Source organism: Bos indicus, chromosome 24 (genome assembly GCF_029378745.1).
Source record: "Bos indicus isolate NIAB-ARS_2022 breed Sahiwal x Tharparkar chromosome 24, NIAB-ARS_B.indTharparkar_mat_pri_1.0, whole genome shotgun sequence".
In the NCBI taxonomy this organism is placed as follows: Eukaryota; Metazoa; Chordata; class Mammalia; order Artiodactyla; family Bovidae; genus Bos; species Bos indicus.
The window spans coordinates 57,192,207-57,209,954 of record NC_091783.1 but is presented as its reverse complement, the minus strand read 5'-3'; the positions used below and the strand labels follow the sequence as shown (position 1 = coordinate 57,209,954).

The 17,748-nt window shown below is 44.8% G+C and overlaps 1 protein-coding gene across 2 annotated transcripts; it reads left to right on the top strand.

Moving 5' to 3' along the window:
• The first annotated feature begins 279 nt into the window (after nt 1–279).
• On the top strand, nt 280–17,213 carry NARS1 (asparaginyl-tRNA synthetase 1). Of its 2 annotated transcripts, none has more exons than XM_019986811.2 (15): nt 280–492; nt 1,859–1,938; nt 4,111–4,176; nt 4,277–4,369; nt 4,452–4,541; nt 5,456–5,534; nt 6,547–6,617; nt 8,007–8,093; nt 9,585–9,806; nt 9,912–10,111; nt 10,528–10,663; nt 12,619–12,732; nt 14,782–14,913; nt 15,199–15,330; nt 16,080–17,213. In XM_019986811.2, exons 1-15 carry the CDS (start codon nt 450–452, stop codon nt 16,209–16,211), a joined length of 1,677 nt encoding a protein of 558 aa, XP_019842370.1. In that variant the 5' UTR covers nt 280–449; the 3' UTR covers nt 16,212–17,213. The 2 variants fall into 2 exon arrangements, with proteins under 2 accessions (XP_019842370.1, XP_019842369.1); XM_019986810.2 differs by having other exon boundaries at nt 281–492; nt 1,856–1,938.
• Nucleotides 17,214–17,748: the final 535 nt, after the last annotated feature.

The following is a 17,748-nucleotide window of genomic DNA, read 5'->3' as shown; positions in this document are numbered from 1 at the left end:
CTGAGGATCTGGGATGAACCCCTGGGTCTGGTTTCCAGGAGGGCCTGACCGCGCCCACAGCAGGGGTAGGGGTGGGGCGGAACTAGGAGACTCAGCAGGGAAGTTGGGGAGATGGAGGCCGGAGGGACTGGGACTACAGCGCTGCCCGGGGTGTCTCGGGCCAAGGAGACTCCTGGCGGGACTTCTGCGCCTCGAGTCTCCAGCGCAGCCGGAAGGGAGGGGGTAGCCAGGAGGCGGCGCCGGAACCGGAAGTTGCCTCTGCCTGAACCGAAGATGGCGGCTGCGGCGCCGCGCGCCCTAGCTCCGTAACCACCCGTAACCAATGGAGCCGCGACGCTGGGGTGACTTACGGCGACGGCTTCTGCGCGACGTTCGATGATGCAATCTTCGTGTTGAGGAGGCTGCCGGCGCGCTCCGCGGGGAGGCTAGGTGGCTGCGTGTTGGCGGCGATGTCCTTGGAGGTGGTCAGGGCGGCCGCAGGGATGGTGCTCGGTGAGTGAGGCCGGCGTCGGGGGTGCGGTGTGAGTGGCGCCGCTGCCGCGGGCCGCCCCCGCGTTCCTGCCGAGTACAGCTCTCAGCGCTGGGCGCGGGTGGAGGCGGGCGGGCCGGGCCGGGCTTCTCCCGGGCGCCGCAGGCTCCCCGCGCGGCCCCGCTGAAGGAAAGCCCGTGATTCCGCTGAGAGGCCCGGCCAGACCTCAGGGCCGCCCCCGAGGGTGTGCGTCTTCCGAGTGACCCTCAGGAGACGACTCGAGAATGCCTGTCTCGCTCACCCTCGTATATGTGGGGAGGGCCTGGGAGGCCATCTGGTGCAGTAGGCAAAGGAGAAGCGTGTAGGAGATCCGAAGTGATGTCTCTGCCCGCTCACAGTTGTGAGGCCGTTGTGCAATTCGTTTACCTTCGAAACTTTTGGTTTTCTTTAAAGGCCAGAGGAAACTGATGTTTATTTTGATTTTCTGTTCTCTGGCACCAGGATATCCGATTTATATATTTCATCCTCAGTACTTTAAGATATGGGTATCGTTTCCCTCATTTTACAGGCTCAGAAACAAGCCCAGAAAGGTTAAGTGAACTCTCCAGGGTCCCTGGCTGTTAAAGTGCAACGTCCCAGTCGGACAGTCTGGCCAACTACAAAGCCCTTGCTCTGTTGTTGGGATTCAAGTAGAAGCAGTATCACAAAGGAAAACGATCAGAGTTCATTTTGAAAAGCTAAATTTGATCAGTCTCTTCTTACCGAATGGATGTCCTTGGAGAGGGGAGTGGGGAAATAAACTGATAAAATTTCTTTTGGACTTTGATACATTTTTTTAATTAAAGAAAATCTAAGTATCTTTTGGCTTCGAGCATGGCTGTGGGATCTCAGGGATCCCGGGACGGAACCCGCACCTCCCGCATTGGCAGCGTGCAGTCGTTACCACTGGACCGGCAGGGAAGTCCCTGCTGCTGCTAAGTTGCGGCAGTCGCGTCCGACTCTGTGCGACCCCATAGATGGCAGCCCAACAGGCTCCCCGGTCCCTGGGATTCTCCAGGCAAGAACGCTGGAGTGGGTTGCCATTTCCTTCTCCAGTGCACGAAAGTGAAAGTAAAGTCGCTCAGTCGTGTCCGACTCTTAGCGACCCCATGGACTGCAGCCTACCAGGCTCCTCGGTCCATGGGATTTTCCAGGCAAGAGTACTGGACTGGGGTGCCATTGCCTTCTCCAGGGAAGTCCCTGCAATTTGATAATTTTCACTGATCAGATACGTGTTCTGTTTACAAAGATAAAGAATGGTTAGGGTTAGGGGATAAAGTAGCTGCAGTATGAGGTGACTGGTAATTATTGACCAAATGAGTAACTTATTCTTTTTTTGTAAAACAGCAGAACTGTATGTCTCCGACCGAGAGGGAAATGATGTTACTGGTGATGGAACCAAGGAGAAACCTTTTAAAACAGGCCTTAAGGTAGTGCCTCTTCCTCATTAGGAAAACGACTTTGTATTACTAATGACTCCTGCCAGTTGTTATATGACTTGTCAGGAGTCTTATCTCAAGCACTAGATTTGAAGAGAACTTGCCGAAAAGGGCAAGTAAGGGGTGTATACAGGTATGTAGCTTTAAGGGTATTAGATGCTGTATGCCTAAAGTTATTTGAACTTCCTTTTTCAGAGGGGTGGGGGGGCATACGCCTTGAGGCTTGTGGGATTTTTAGTTCTCCGGCCAGGGATTGAAGCCAGGCCTTTGGCAGTGAAAACACCAAGTCCCTAACCTCTGGATTATCAGGGAATTCCCCTTGAATATTTTTAATAGGTGTCTTCTTTTCTTCCTTACCATCAGCATTGCATCTTGGAATTTTTCTCTCCAATGAGTCAAATGATCGGTCTTTTAATTCTTGTAGAAATAAAAGTTATCTTCCCATAGTCATACTGAGTTTATTCCAAATATTTCTTCCAAACGGACTCCTCAGAGTTCTCTTGGTGAATTTACCACTTGAATCCAGGTGTGACCTTGAACCTTGAGATTCAGGAACCTGATTTATATCAGTACTAGGAAGGGGACCCATTCCTCAGAACAGGCTCTCAGGATTGCATGAGTCTGGAACCTAAAGCTGGGATGCTAATTTAACAGTAAATTATTGTTTCTCAGGATAGTAGAATCCATCAGTAAGTTTAGTATGTTCTCTAAGCCAACTTACATGAAAGGCCAAATACAGTGCAGATGAGTTCTTCAGAAGCTTGGACTTAGGACGTAGGTATCTGATTGTATTAGGTTACCGTGTAGGGCCAGGAAGCCATCCCTCTGGAGGTATCTGTGGCCTTGTCTGTTGACTGGAATGGCCACAGCTGCTACAGAAGGAAGGTGGATAGTGCCCGGCACCAGGGCGAGCACTGCCCTGATTTTCCTGTGTATCCGTGGCTGGCCAGTCCCCCTTGTGAGCTGTGTTACAGCATTTGTTTAGGTCATTATCAAGTGTTCCTGTCCTAGGACCATCGGCTCCTCTTTTAGCTCATACTCTGATTATGTTTTGGTCTGTCAAACACGAATCTTACTGGTTTTAAACCTTAGCAGAAAGACTCTCATTTCAGATTGTTGGGGTGATTCCCCAGAACTGACAGTAGTGTTTAGATGAATGCATGCTGTTAGCAAAAAGTGTGCCGGTCTGATTTGGAGAATTACTCTTGGGTCCTTTCAATGTGTGATAGCAAAGAAAGAATCAGTACAGATTATCAGGTAGTAAATCAACTCTTAGTGATTTACAAACATCTTTACAAAGTCTGATTGTTAGAAGAAGAAGCTGAACTCTGTTGGATGTTTCCAAAAGATCCAGGTTCCCTCCTCCTCTTTAGCAGTAATTGAATTGAGACTGCTGTTCAATCAAGAAGAAAAGTATTTTTCAGGTTTGGAAGCTACATCTTTAGAAAAGGTCAGATTTCATAAGCTTCAGATGTTATACTAGAGACAGCAATTCATTAGTTTCTTGATTGATGATAATTTAGGAGCAGATTTGAAGAAATACTTGAAGCAATTAATAAAATACTTATTTTTTACATGCTTCCAACCATCAGTTTTTTTAGAAAAGAATATAAACTATAAGATATTAAATGATACAGTGATATCAGATATGTTCCAGTATATCTGGAAAGGTTGAAAAGGGGTACATATTCTACACATAGGAATTTTTCCAGTTAAATGAAACTTAGCCTTCTGCGTCCCTGACCATTATGTTGTTGAGAGTTTCTGAAATGACTTGCCTGGATCCTTCGTGAGGATTAACCATCTGGAGCTGCTCTGCAGTTGGCCTCTGCTGTCGGCTGTCCCTTCAGTTGTCAGCATACTTCCTGCTGGTCCCTGTGGCCTCTTCAGATCTGTTGCTTCTTGTTCACGAGTGTGGGGAACTACATTACTGTGTAACATGACATCGCTAGGATTGCTCAGGAGAGGACGGTCTACTACAGTCTTAGTATGTTCAGCCGTGCCTTCTATCAGCATTGACTTTTGGCTGGTGGGGTCTTCGTGTTTTCTTCTGGGCTCTTGGTGATGTTCTAGGTGATGGAAGTTACCTCGTGAGTCAGGTGTTACCTTAATTTTAAACATTGCATGATGTTAAAGGAATGTCCTTTTTCTCCCTTCCCCAAGGCTTTGATGACAGTTGGAAAAGAACCCTTTCCTACCATTTACGTAGATTCACAAAAAGAAAATGAGGTAAGGTAAACCCAGAACTTTATAGGATTTGATTTTGTGAAGAAATTTTCATTAGAATACAGAGGTCTGGAAAACACTAAATGTCTATTTATCTCTCCAGAGGTGGGATGTTATTTCTAAGTCCCAGATGAAGAACATTAGGAAGCTGTGGCACAGGGAGCAGATGAAGAGTGAGTCCCGGGAGAAGAAAGAGGTGAGCAGTGGTGCTCTGTGACCGTTTTTCAGTTTGGGACACCAGATGCCATGTTAACAGATTGCCCACTTACTAAAACTAGGCAGAAGACAATTTGCGAAGAGAGAAGAACCTGGAAGAAGCAAAGAAGATTACCATTAAAAATGACCCAAGTCTTCCAGAGCCGAAATGTGTAAGTGTGATGCGTGTTGTTTCACATACGGTGGGCCCCCGGGTCACACTGTTCCTTTCTGTGTCTGAGGAGCGTGCTGCCTGCTCTGGTCTTTGCACTCTTTGTCTTTTCTTTCAGAAGGAAGAGAGAGCAGTAGTGCTGGAGAGTTGTGAGTCTGGTCCTTGTGGGGCTCACTTTTTAATAAAATTGAGTGATCTCTGTGTTGAACACATTCTGTCCCCACTGAAAGCTGGCAGCCCTGGCATCTGGGCCTGGTGGGCTGTGGGTCTCAGTCACGTGATTTTACCCTTCCTGGGGGCAGTTTCCTCACCATAAAAGGAAGAGGTTGAGATCCATGATTCTCATGACCTCTTAAGAGAAAAAGTTTTTCGTGATTTTTTTTTTAATTGGATTATATTTTTGTTCTTTCTAGAAGAGAATAGTTATTATTGCTGCTGAATTGTTGTGTTTTTCCTGCTTCCTTAGTGAGGGAGCTGTGTGCTTGGCCACACCCGCCAGACCCTTCCTCCCCTCGCCGCTCCCCTCCATCCCCCGGATGAAAAGCCAGCCTTGGAAGCATCCACCTCCCAGGGTGGCAGGAGGGTCCGGGAGGTCAGGGAACGGGCTCTGCATGGACTAGGGTTGTTGCTGCCATGAATTTTATTGACTCATTGACTTTATGTAGCAATATCTGAAGTTCTGGGTGTTTCGCACAGCCAGTTCTGCACTAAGAGGAAGAAGACTTGGATTTTTGTTTTTAACCCCTCTGGTGTGGTGAGATTTTCTGGCTCTGACCTGCGGTGGAGTGGCTATCTGCAGTTTTACGTCAGTTGTGGTTTTTTAACACTTTACTGCCACCCATCCGATATTCGTGACAAAGTTGGTATGTGATGAATGACATGCTGGGTCAAACGTTATTTACTTTAACTTGACAGGTGAAGATTCGGGAACTAAAAGGATACAGAGGCCAAAGGATAAAGGTGTTTGGCTGGGTCCACAGGCTGCGTAGGCAAGGTAACTGGCAGAGTTGTACTTTTCTCTCTCTCTTTAATTTTCAGTATTCCTAGGACAATATTGTCAGGTAATTAGCTACCAATTAAATAAATTTATATTTTAAAAAAGGCACATAAACTAGTTTAAGAAAAGATTCATTCTTTTCAATATAAATATTTAGACAAATCAAGAAATAAAATGGCATGTAGTATAAAATTTTTTTTCCATATCCCTAGTCTTAAATGAAGAACATAAGAAAAAGCATTTACTTAAGGGTATTTTTGTTTGGGAATGCTAGCTCTTTAAAGGAAACAGTGATTTATATCCTAAGGTCATTCTTTTAGTACAACTATTGAAAGTTTAAAAATTTAAATGTTGCTTAACTGTACTGGATACAATCAGTTGTATCCACTGATCCTGGATCAGTGATCAGGAGGTATCCAGGAAGTGTTTGCTGAGCTGCACTGCATTATGTAATGGAAAGCAGGGGTTGCCTACAGAAAGTGCAGAGCCAGATCTGAAGCTTCACTGGGGTCCCTGCTGGCTTATGATTATCGTATTTGTACTTGGTCCTGATGTTCTGCTTTCTCTTTTCATTATTATTATGCTTTTGCATGTCTTTTATTTTAAGTGGTTATCAAATCCTTCATAAAAAAAAGAAACGGGGCATAAAAAGCCACGAGTGATTCCGTGTGGCCGTGTGTGCCCCCTCCAGGGGACACGCTGTGCTGGCCGTTGCAGGGGACTCGGGGGTGAAGGAGACTCAGCCCCTCGACTGCCATGTCTACGGCCTTGCTTTCCCCTGATGCTGTGGGTCAGGAGGCTCACATGGGGTTTGAAAATACAGTGAAGAAGGTGAAATACTTTCCAGATACTGAGTAGTGACACTACTTCAAAGGAACGAGGCCCCGTAGGAGGTTTGAATTTTCCACATTTAAACTTGGCAGTTCCTTCATAAACGATTAAATTATGAGAAAGTGCTTTCAGGTGCCTCAAGAACAGTCCGGCTAAATGTCCTCTTTGTCGTTTTTAGGAAAGAATTTAATGTTTCTGGTGTTGCGGGACGGTACGGGTTTTCTCCAGTGTGTCCTGTCAGATGATCTGGTAAACATTTTTTCATATTTACGATGGCTGAATGTTTGATTTTTTTCAATAGGTTCCTTTATTGTTAGTTTAGGGAATTTGGGCATCTGGAACTGTTATTGTGGGAAATTTCAAACATCTCAAAAATGGAACAGCAGGAGGAAACCTCCCAGGCTTCTCTCTCAGCCTCAGTAATGTCTTAGTTAAGCTGCTGTGACTGAGTGCCATAAACTGGGGGGCGTGGTAACAACAGAAGTTTATTTTTCACGGTTCTAGTGGTTGGAAGTCCAGATCAGGATGCTGGCGTGGTCAGGTTCTGGTGAGGGCCCTCTTCCCGGTTGCAGACTGCCCACTTCCTGTTGTATCCACATCCTCAGCTTGCAGAGAAGGGAAAGCATTCATCCCATTCATGAGGGTTCCACCCTCATGCCCTGATGTAATCCTAACTACCTCTCAAAGGCCCCACCTCCTAACAGCATCACGTGGCAGGAAAGGGTTTCAACATAGAGATTTGGGAGGGATACACATTAAATCTTTGATAATTAACATATTGCCAATTCTGGTTTATTCTCCACCCCCTTTTATTTCCCATACATCATATTTCATGTAAACATTCTTGCATATGCTTCCCCAGGAAGAAATATTTTTAATATAACCAGACTACCATTATCACACCCTCCAAAAAAAAATATCCAGTCACATTCTCCCAATTGATACATAATGTCTTTTTACAGTTGGTTAGTTTGAATGAGGATTGGAACAAGAGCTACATGTTGCCTTTAGTTGATAATGTCTCTGAAATCTCTCTCAATCTATAGCAGTTCTCCCCTTTCATTTTCTTTTCTCCACTGCATTCCCCGATGCAATTATTGGAAAGAACTGGGTCATTTGTCCTGTAGGACTTGTCACATTCTGGATTGGTCGATTGCATCCTAAGGTGTAAATGTTCCTCTATCCTTTTTGTTTCTTACAAGCTGGAGGTTAGGTCTGATCATATTCAAGTCTTCTTGATAGAACTACTTCATGTACATAGCTGTCTTCTTTCAATCGCATCACACCATGAATCACATCATTCCAGTTGTCCTTATGATTAGTGGATTCGGGTGTTGATGGCCTATCCCTCCCTTATAAAGTTCTTCACTTTTTAAGAGAGATGTGGACTAGTGTGTGCACACATATGTATGCACGTACACATAGGATGTGTGCACATACGTGTATGCACGTGCATGTGGGGTGCGTGCACGTGTGTGTGTATCTACGTACAGATAAATGTTTGGTTGAATGGCCGTCTTTTATTTTACTAGTTTTGGACTAGATAACTTGTTTATAAATAACCCCCTTTGCTTTCTGTGTGGTAGAATATTTTACTATAAATGTGAGCAGCTAAGTTTGAACTTGATCTTTTCGTAGTGTCAGTGTTACAATGGCGTTGTCTTGTCCACTGAGAGCAGTGTTGCAGTGTATGGAATGCTGAATCTTACCCCAAAGGGCAAGCAGGTGAGTGTGTGGAGTTTCTGAGAGAAGAGTGGTATGCTTGTTGCTTTCCAGTGTCTGGGTTTTTTTTTGGAATTTAGCATTATAGATATAAAGATGTGATGCCCTTGCTAACTTTAGAGTGCCTTCTTCTTTTCCAGTGAAATATGTGTGCTTTACAGCTTGTATGATGTAACAATCTCAGTAATTTTCAGCCTAAAGAATTACTGAATAATCTTGAAGGGCGAGAATAACTTGCTGTTTATATGTGAATAATTTCTCAGCTAGGTGAAAATAAAAATTTCATCTACTGGAAGTGTTTCAGGAAAGAACAGTAATCTAAATTTGAAACTCTTAAAATAGAATTTGAAAGGCTCTTAAAAAAAAAAACTTAAATATAACTCGGACAGTCAGAATTGTTTGTTCCCCAGCCAATACACACGTCACCTAGTACCAGTTAAGAGCTGCTGCTACTGCTAAGTCGCTTCAGTCGTGTCCGACTCTGTGTGACCCCATAGACGGCAGCCTACCAGGCTCCCCCGTCCCTGGGATTCTCCAGGCAAGAACACTGGAGTGGGTTGCCATTGCCTTCTCCAATGCATGAAAGTGAAAAGTGAAAGTGAAGTCGCTCAGTCGTATCTGACTCTTAGCGACCCCATGGACTGCAGCCCACCAGGCTCCTCGGTCCATGGGATTTTCCAGGCAAGAGTATTGGAGTGGGGTGCCATCGCCTTCTCCGAGTTAAGAGCTACTTGTTGGTAATTATTGTTCAAGTAACAATTGTGGTGGGATTGGTTCCTGGGAAAGAAAACAAAGATGACATATTAAGCAGCAGAGGGAGCCCATGGGGTCCTCCCAAGAGACTAGAAACACTGGTAAAAGAGACTCCCAGAGTCCCTGTAAGGAACCTGTACTAGTGAATATCTGGTTCGGGGTGACTGGACTTGCCTGGTAAGTAATGCGATTGCACAGTGGAGCGGCTGTCTTGGTGTTTCTTGCTGCCAGTGTTGGGCACCGAGATGGCTATATATTCCACATTGTGTGGCTTCTACATACAAGGCTTTCGATGGGGGTATTAGGGAGGGTTGGAATTTCTACTATCTATACGTTCCAGAGAGAAACGTCTTTTAGTAAAACCTTGGTGTTTAAGGAAGTTTTCGATGTGGGTGTTAACGTTACTTTTGAATTATTGGGCAGAGGTTGGAAAGATCTAAAATGTTGACAGTAGTTAGTGGTTACTCCAGGTCATGGGATTATAGTTTATTTTCTAGCTTGTGCTTTTCTGTTTTTTAAACAGTGTGTGTGTGTGAGTGAATTACTCTGAAAGAAATATTAAATCTGTCAATATGAAATTCAATTACTGGGTCTTTGTGTTTAGAAGGGTAGGCTGGTAAAGATAGCTTCTTAGAAATATAAGCTTACTGAAAATGTTGCCACGAGTGAGGCCCCCTCGCCCTGTACACTTTCTGTCTCCTTCTCCCTCCCTCTCTCCCTCCCCGCCCTGTTTAAAACTAGGCTCCGGGGGGCCACGAGCTGAGCTGCGACTTCTGGGAGCTGATCGGGTTGGCCCCCGCCGGAGGTGCTGACAACTTGATCAACGAGGAGTCCGACGTGGACGTCCAGCTCAACAACAGACACATGATGATCCGCGGGGAGAACATGTCCAAAATCCTGAAGGCGCGCTCCGTGATCACCAGGTGCTTCAGAGACCACTTCTTCGACAGGGGGTACCATGAAGTAAGTGCGCGCGGTCGTCCCTGCAGACGACGCCCTTCGCGTGTGTGCCCTTGAGCCCGGTGCTCACAGAAGGCCTGTCTACCCCTTTCCTGCTTGTTGGCGCAGATCACTCCTCCAACGTTGGTGCAAACACAGGTGGAAGGCGGCGCCACGCTCTTCAAGCTTGACTATTTTGGGGAAGAGGCGTATCTGACGCAGTCCTCTCAGCTCTACCTGGAGACCTGCATTCCAGCTCTGGGGGACGTCTTTTGCATCGCACAGTCATACAGGGCAGAACAGTCCAGAACACGAAGGCACCTGGCTGAGTATGCGGTTGTCTTTTTGCTTTCGTTTTAAATTTTGTTTTCTGAGAAAACACGTTCAGAGAAGCAATCTTCATGGAGGTAAATGACAGTCTGTGTAAAAACCTCTGAAGTATTAAGAGGTTTTATAAAGGGTACTTGAATGAATTAATGGAAACTGTCCAAGAAGTTCTACCTCGTAGCTCACGAAGGTCTGTTAATTTGCTCTCTCTTGATCCTTTATGTGTTGGGGAATAAACAAGAAATCACTAAGAAGGGGGAAAGGAAGTCGGGTGAGCTAAAACTGATTTGCAGAATTGGGAGTTGACTAGCACGGTGGGAGTTTTACTTTTCTGGACAGTTTCCCAGCGTTAAGATCCTTGCTCTAGAGAAACTTAGTGGAAAGAAGGGTGGCTCTGAGCTAGTGTCGTGTTCCTCAGATACACTCACGTGGAAGCCGAGTGTCCTTTCCTGACCTTCGAGGAGCTCCTGAACCGCCTGGAGGACTTGGTGTGTGACGTGGTCGATAGAGTCCTGAAATCACCCGCAGGAAACATAGTGCGCGACCTCAACCCGGTAGGCCTGCTGTTGTTTGGAGACATGAAATGAGGGTTCTGTTTTAGAAGGCAGCAAGGTCCATGTTCTCGATTTTTACAGATTTAATAGCTTGGGGTCCACATTCTCCATTTTTACAGATTTAATAGCTTGGTAAGCTTTGAAATAAATGACTGGTTTTTTGAATTATAATTGATATGTAACATATTACTTTCAGGTGTACACCCTGATGCCTTGGTATATATATACGTATATATTAGAAAACGGGGCTTCCCTGGTGGTCCAGTGGTTGAGGGCCCATCTGCCAGCGCAGGGAACGCGGATTCGATCCCCAGCCTGGGAGGGTTGCATGTGCCTCAGGGCCACTGGGCCTGCACACCACAACTACTGGAGCCCACGTGCGCTGGGCCTGTGCCCCCAAGCGAAGCCCCACAGTGAGACGCCTGCACACCACAATGCAGACCCAGCGCTAGGCCTGTGCCCCCCAGAGAAGCCCCACAGTGAGAAGCTGCACACCGCAATGCAGACCCAGCGCTAGGCCTGTGCCCCCCAGAGAAGCCCCACAGTGAGAAGCCTGCACACCACAACGCAGACCCAGCGCTAGGCCTGTGCCCCCCAGAGAAGCCCCACAGTGAGAAGCCTGCACACCACAACGCAGACCCAGCGCTAGGCCTGTGCCCCCCAGAGAAGCCCCACAGTGAGAAGCTGCACACCGCAACGCAGACCCAGCGCAGCCAAAAATAAATAAGATTTTAAAAAATAGAAGATGACCCCACGCCACACCTAGTTACAGCTTTTTTCTTGTGATGCAACCTTTTAAGATCCTTTCCTATCAACTTTCGGATTTATAATATAGTATTACTGATTATAGTCACCATGTCATCCATCACATCCTGTTGGGACTTAACCTCTTTTGTTACCTGGAAGTTTGTATTTTTTGATCCCCTTCACCCATTTCCAGACTGATATTTTAAAGACTAAAATTGGATACTGGTCATTGCCAATAATTTCGTAGTATTTTAACTTACATAGAAAGTTGGTATGTGTTTTCCATTTTTAGGGATGTCCAGTTTTGGGGAGGGGGTGTTTGACCGCACTGCATGGCTTGTGGGATCTTAGTTCCAGCTGGATGCTTGGCAGTGGAAATGCAGAGTCCTAACCACTGGACTGCCAGAGAATTCCCCAAGTTGCTTTTAAGTCTGAAAGAATTTTTTTTAAGGTTTAAAAATAGCTTTTATTTCTTAAAAGTTAACATGGCATAACAGGAAACCAAAAACACTCCAGATGCAGAAAACAAAGTCATTCGTAATCACAAGCAGTTTACTGTTTGATAAGCCCTTCTAGTTCTTAGGTGTGTGTGTTCACAACTAAGCATCTATTTTTATATAATTAAGATCATAACAGTTATGTATCATACTGTTTCACACATCATGAATATTTACCATTTCAAAGTCCCAAAGCTATGAGTATTTTGATAAATAAGAATGCACTGCACCAGCTCAATCTGGAAGGAAAAAGAATGTAATTCAGCCTTTCTTGGCGACAAAAATTTCAGAGAAGACAAAAAGGGCAACAAGCCTCTAGATAAAGATACTGGCAGAGTTAGGATTAAAATTCCCTTAATGTTCAATTAAAAATGAGACCTAAATCAACAGTACACAAAGTGTAACGCTTCTAAGAGGACTTATTATCTGATCCAAACTATTAAAAGTATTAGCAAGGAGGTATGTTTCCCTTGAGTTAATTACTAAATAGTGCGTTCCTGTAGTACCAAGAAATGTACACATGCATTATCCTCAAAATATAAACATGAACACATCCACCCCTCCCTTTATGCTTCTGCTCCTCTGCTGCCAGCATCAATGAACAAGTCCTGGCGTTCATGAAGTAATATCTGATGATAACGGTAAATATCTCTTGAAATGTTCGTGTGAATGGTTTCTTTATATACACCATGTTTTTCCTTTCTACTGTAGAATTTTAAGCCCCCTAAACGGCCTTTCAAACGGATGAACTATTCAGATGCGATTGTGTGGCTGAAAGAACACAACATAAAGAAAGAAGACGGAACTTTCTATGAATTTGGAGAGGTACAAATTCCTCTGTAGTCACTGTGTCAAAGGGAGCCTCATGCTTCAGTGGATTGCTGCTTCTGGTCACCAGCAATGTAGGAGGCGTCTGCTTGTTAAATAAATGATAACCACAGACCCTCCTTCCTGGGCTTATTTGAGCATCCATGGCTCAGTAGGTATCGCGTGGTCCTTGGGGCAGTGCCTTTTCTGGGGTCATCAGTACATATTACCCAGTTTGTAGCCTTCACACCCATCCTTTGTCTCATTCCTCTCCCGTAAGCCCTTGTTCTGACTAGCTCTGGTTGTAATTCTCTAGACTGGCAGGACCCTTCAGAACGTTGTGAACTTTGAAGTCACGTGCAAAGTGTTGGCATGTGTGTATGCTTGTCTTGGTTTTCTGGAGAAAGTAACTGACTCTTTCAAAAAGGATAAAAAGTGAAAGTGTTAGTCACTCAGTCATGTCTGACTCTGTGCTTCCCATGGACTCTTCCCGCCAGGCTCCTCTGTCCATGGGATTGCCCAGGCAAGAATACTTCCTTCCTCCATAACAGTGAGTTAAAACTCCTTCGTATGGAGGAGGTTCAAAGAAGAAAATAGCCACTGGTTAAAGTGTAAAACCAGGAGAGAAGGCTTTGATGGTGAAGGTGGCCCAGCGCCCCAGATACAGGGAGCATGTCTGTCTTGCCCGGGAGCACCCTCCCAGCACTGTGTGTGCGAACAGGTTATCAACACAATTCCAAACCCGCCTCCTTGTGCATTTAGCCACTCCTTACGTAGTATTTGCAAATCTGTTTTACAAAGGAAATGTGTGATTTTTGTTTCATTTTTAGAAAGGAATTAGGACAGTATACTAAGCTTATATAAATTACTTTGTTTCATGAGTTCGGTCGACGTTGTGTAAAACCAGATTCTGTGCTGAAAACCTGAGCGCTGTCACCACCTAGTACAGCAAGCTGGTGGGATTGAGTGGAAAGAACGCGAGCCCCCCAGGTGGGCTTCAGTCCCACCTCTGTCCTCACTGCTGAGTAACAGAGGCCAGCGACCCCGCTGTCTGATTCCCTGTCTCTGCCTTGGAGGTAACGTCCACTTGTAAAGTCAGAGGACTTATTGAGCTCAGGGCCCAGCAGGCAGTCCTCCGAGCCTGTCAGCATTTCCTCTCCGCGTCAGCAGCATCCCACGCACAGGAGGGGGCTAGGATAGAGCAGAGGTCTCCAGCCCCTGGGACAAGCAGTGAGACCCTTTTCCTGCAGTTCGCATGTGAAGAGCTCTCCCGCTCACCGCTTATTTCCTCTCTGGACTGTAGAGGGCGCAGGGCTCCAGGGCCAGAGCTTGCAAACCACTGTGCCCGCCGACGGGGGAGCGCCCTCAGTGCTTAGCCTTAAATCAGTCAGTCTTGCCCCATTCTTTCCAATCAGTTTTTACCAGGATGAGTTTTTTCAGTTTGCACTTGAATTTATGTGTGGTTTACTGAAGGATGCGTGAGCAGAAAACAGATTAACTTGATTCATCATCATCTAACCTCTCTTGGCTAACTACTGCAGGTGTGGTTACACTTATAAATTCGACACTGATTATTTGTCTTACAGCTGTGTCTTAGGACTGTTGAAGGCATGCAGATTTATTGTAACAGGAAAGGAGCGGAGATAACAGGGGAGTTTAAAGATTGGTGTTATTAATAACATAGTGTGTGTGTATAGATCAATGACGTTGTGAAGCATTTGCTGATTATCTTACACCTTATGGGACTGGGTGGACTGCGTTTGCTTCAGACCCAGATAAAACTGGCCATTGGAAAGGGATAATGGAGCAGTATATCATCCCTCTGTGTGTGTGTGTGTGTGTGTGTGTGTATTCCTCGTGCGACGTGGCACAGATGTAATACAGGAAGAGGCAGATCTGCTTACAGAGATGGTCCCTTACACCCGCGTGGTCATGGGTTATGGGTGGACGTGTGTTCTGGGCTCTGTTGGGTGAGTAAGATGATGGACTGCCGCTGGATCAGAGAGCTGCTTCTGCCAGGGCGCCTTTCGAGGTCTAGATGTTCATGAAGCCCCTGTCTAACCTCAGGACATCCCGGAAGCTCCAGAGAGACTGATGACGGACACCATCAACGAACCCATCTTGCTGTGTCGCTTTCCCGTGGAGATCAAGTCCTTCTACATGCAGCGCTGTCCTGAGGACCCCCGGCTCACCGAATCTGTCAGTCTAGGATTCACATAGTGATTTTGCTTCTGAAGGTTGGGGGGCGGGGGCGTTGGAATAAGACACAGCTCATAGCAGATATTTTATTATAAATCTCCAGCATTTCAGGAAGTGTTTTCTGCGCTCTGATGGTGTTTAACCTGCCTTGTTGGTTTACGGCATTTGAGTCATTTGCGTTTGGCACGATCATCAGACGCTTTTAGTGATTTCCATTCAAACTCTAGAGCAGTGCCGTGACTGAGAGCCTGGTCGTAACTGTGTTTTATTTACTCATTCTGAAAGGTCGACGTGTTAATGCCCAATGTTGGTGAGATCGTGGGTGGCTCCATGCGTATCTGGGATAATGAAGAGATCCTGGCAGGTTACAAAAGAGAAGGGATTGATCCCACTCCCTATTACTGGTACACGGATCAGGTAAAAACTTTTATTAAATAAACCCTTTAACGTTTTTTCAACATAATAGTTCTGTTTAAATTGAAATCGTCAAAAGAGAAGAATTCAGGGTGGTACCTTAGCATGTGAAGGAGCTGTATTCAGTCTCGTGGTTTTAATAATGTGGCATGTGAGCATTGCGGGTTTTGTTTTTGGCCACTAATATGTTAACTTAATTTGAAAACCTGTTAACTGCTGGCCTTGCTCGTTGCTACTGAGTTTTTAAAAATGTGTCATCAGATCCTACTAATATCTAGTTGTTCCTTTTCTTCTGATAAACAGACATTAGCTTAATTTGAAGTGTGAAATCTTTTTTTTCTAGGGTGTTAAATCCCTGGTTTATTTTTCATATCCAAGTATTTTTTCCCATGTGGTCCATGAAGGAGTGTAGCTTAAGGGTCAAATCCCTTGTTTGTTTTTGGCTGCGCTGGTCATGGTTGCGGGGCACAGGCTTCTCACTGTGGTGGAGCGCGGGCTCTAGGGTGTGCGGGCCGCAGTAGTTGCGGTGCCCGGGCTTAGCTGCTCCTGAGCACGTGGGATCTTCCCGGACCAGGGATCGAACCTGTGTCCCCAGCATTGGCAGGCAGATTCTTAACCACTGGATCCCCGGGGAAGTCCAAGGGTTGATCCCTTAACCACAATAAGCTGACTCATTTTACAGCAGAAAATTTTCACTATTTTAGACAAAATTGTAAACTAAGCCTTTACTCCTCTGTCTCTTTCTCTAACAGAGAAAATATGGCACGTGTCCACATGGCGGCTATGGCCTGGGCTTGGAACGATTCTTAACCTGGATTCTGGACAGATACCACATCCGAGATGTGTGTTTGTACCCTCGGTTTGTCCAGCGCTGCAAGCCATGATCAGTCCCCCCAACCCCCAGAGCTTTAAGGAGAGAACACTGTTCATGGAAGGAACAGACTGCCTCTTAAAAAAAAAAAGAAGCCAAAATCTTCCCCCCGCTTTTTTTTTTTAATTCCACTGGGGTATGTCCGTTTCTGTTTTCTCTTTTTTATTCCTGCTACCACAGAAAGCAGTTCAAAACATTTTGAATATCAAGTAACATTGATGTTACCATTTTAAGGAAAAAATACCCATTACAAAGTTTGGGAGAAACTGTGGCATGTAGCTTTGCAGTTAGGAGTATGTCTCAGCGCTTTATCCACCTTTAGGTTACAATCTTTATGTTGTATATACCACATATATCATTAAATAATTTTAAATTATGATCTGAGACATTCCAGTAATTTAATCTCTCTGTCCTTTTAAGTATAAATGGAATTCTTTTAATTTCTACCACTTTATCGTATCAATGAGTTCAACACCTTGGGGAAAAATTGACAATATGCTGTAAAAATCTGCTAGTATTAGAACAGAGCCTAAATCAGTAGATACAGGAATGATATGACTACAATCTTTTGCATCCGTTGTGAATCTTTCCTAAATCTCATAGCTGCTTATAACTCTAAAGCATACAAATTGGTGTGGAGGAATTTGTAAAAATGGAATTACCTTAAACAGTTGAAAGTGACAGCAAGTTTTTTGGCACATCAGTGAACAGCTTTCTTTCTCGGATTAGTTTAAAGAGGCAGGGTGATCTCTCTCTCCTGGTAGTTCCACAGTAATTCAGAACAGAGAAGTTCCCAAAGCATTTGCAGCTGGCATCTTAAGGACAGCCCTCCGTGGTGGTTGGTGTCACCCCACATACTGTGTCTTTAGATCTAATTTCTCCTACCTTATTAACTCTCAGACTTACTGAATGGCTTCCTTTCGGGTTTGGTTAATTTCTCCCCTCAAATGCATGTCAGTGTATTCTCAGTAAACTCTGTTCCTAGCAATCAATAAATGGACACATGTAAAAACTCTTTGCCGACTTAATTTTTTAAAGCTGAATGTCTCTTTCACATTAATTCGTGCCTTTTGTATTTTTAAAATACTTTTCATGATTTGTATGTGTGAAATTAGGTATTACTGAATTTAGTAGGTGTTACTAAATACATGTAAGGAAAAGGAAGGTGTTTTTAAAATTAGATGCGGGTGCTAGTTTCATCGCTTTTATAATCCTTTTTGTGTTTCTGGACACATTAGAGTGTATCTTATTTTGCAGTTAAGTGAAATGACAGATGTAAATGGGTGCATTTGTAGTATATTTGGCCTCTCTTTAAATAAGAAATACTGGTTAGAATGTGAGTGAGCTTTAATTGGATTCAACTAGGCAATTCACTTGATCAGAATTTAGGTGAGGAGATTAGACTCATACATTTTAATTGTATACATTGGTCGAGCATCTTAAATACTGACAGAAAGCAGTGGGACTAGGTGGGGATAGGGGGTCAAGGTGACATCAAACCAGGAGTCCAAGCAGCAAACCTTAGGCACGTGGGCTCACGTTCCCTTCGC

Excerpts from the sequence above, each read along its gene's own strand:
- NARS1 (XM_019986810.2), top strand. The coding sequence starts at position 450 with ATGTCCTTGGAGGTGGTCAGGGCGGCCGCAGGGATGGTGCTCG. Across the intron at positions 493-1,855 it reads GGCCGCAGGGATGGTGCTCG|CAGAACTGTATGTCTCCGAC; the intron begins GTGAGTGAGGCC and ends TTTGTAAAACAG. Across the intron at positions 5,535-6,546 it reads CCACAGGCTGCGTAGGCAAG|GAAAGAATTTAATGTTTCTG; the intron begins GTAACTGGCAGA and ends TGTCGTTTTTAG.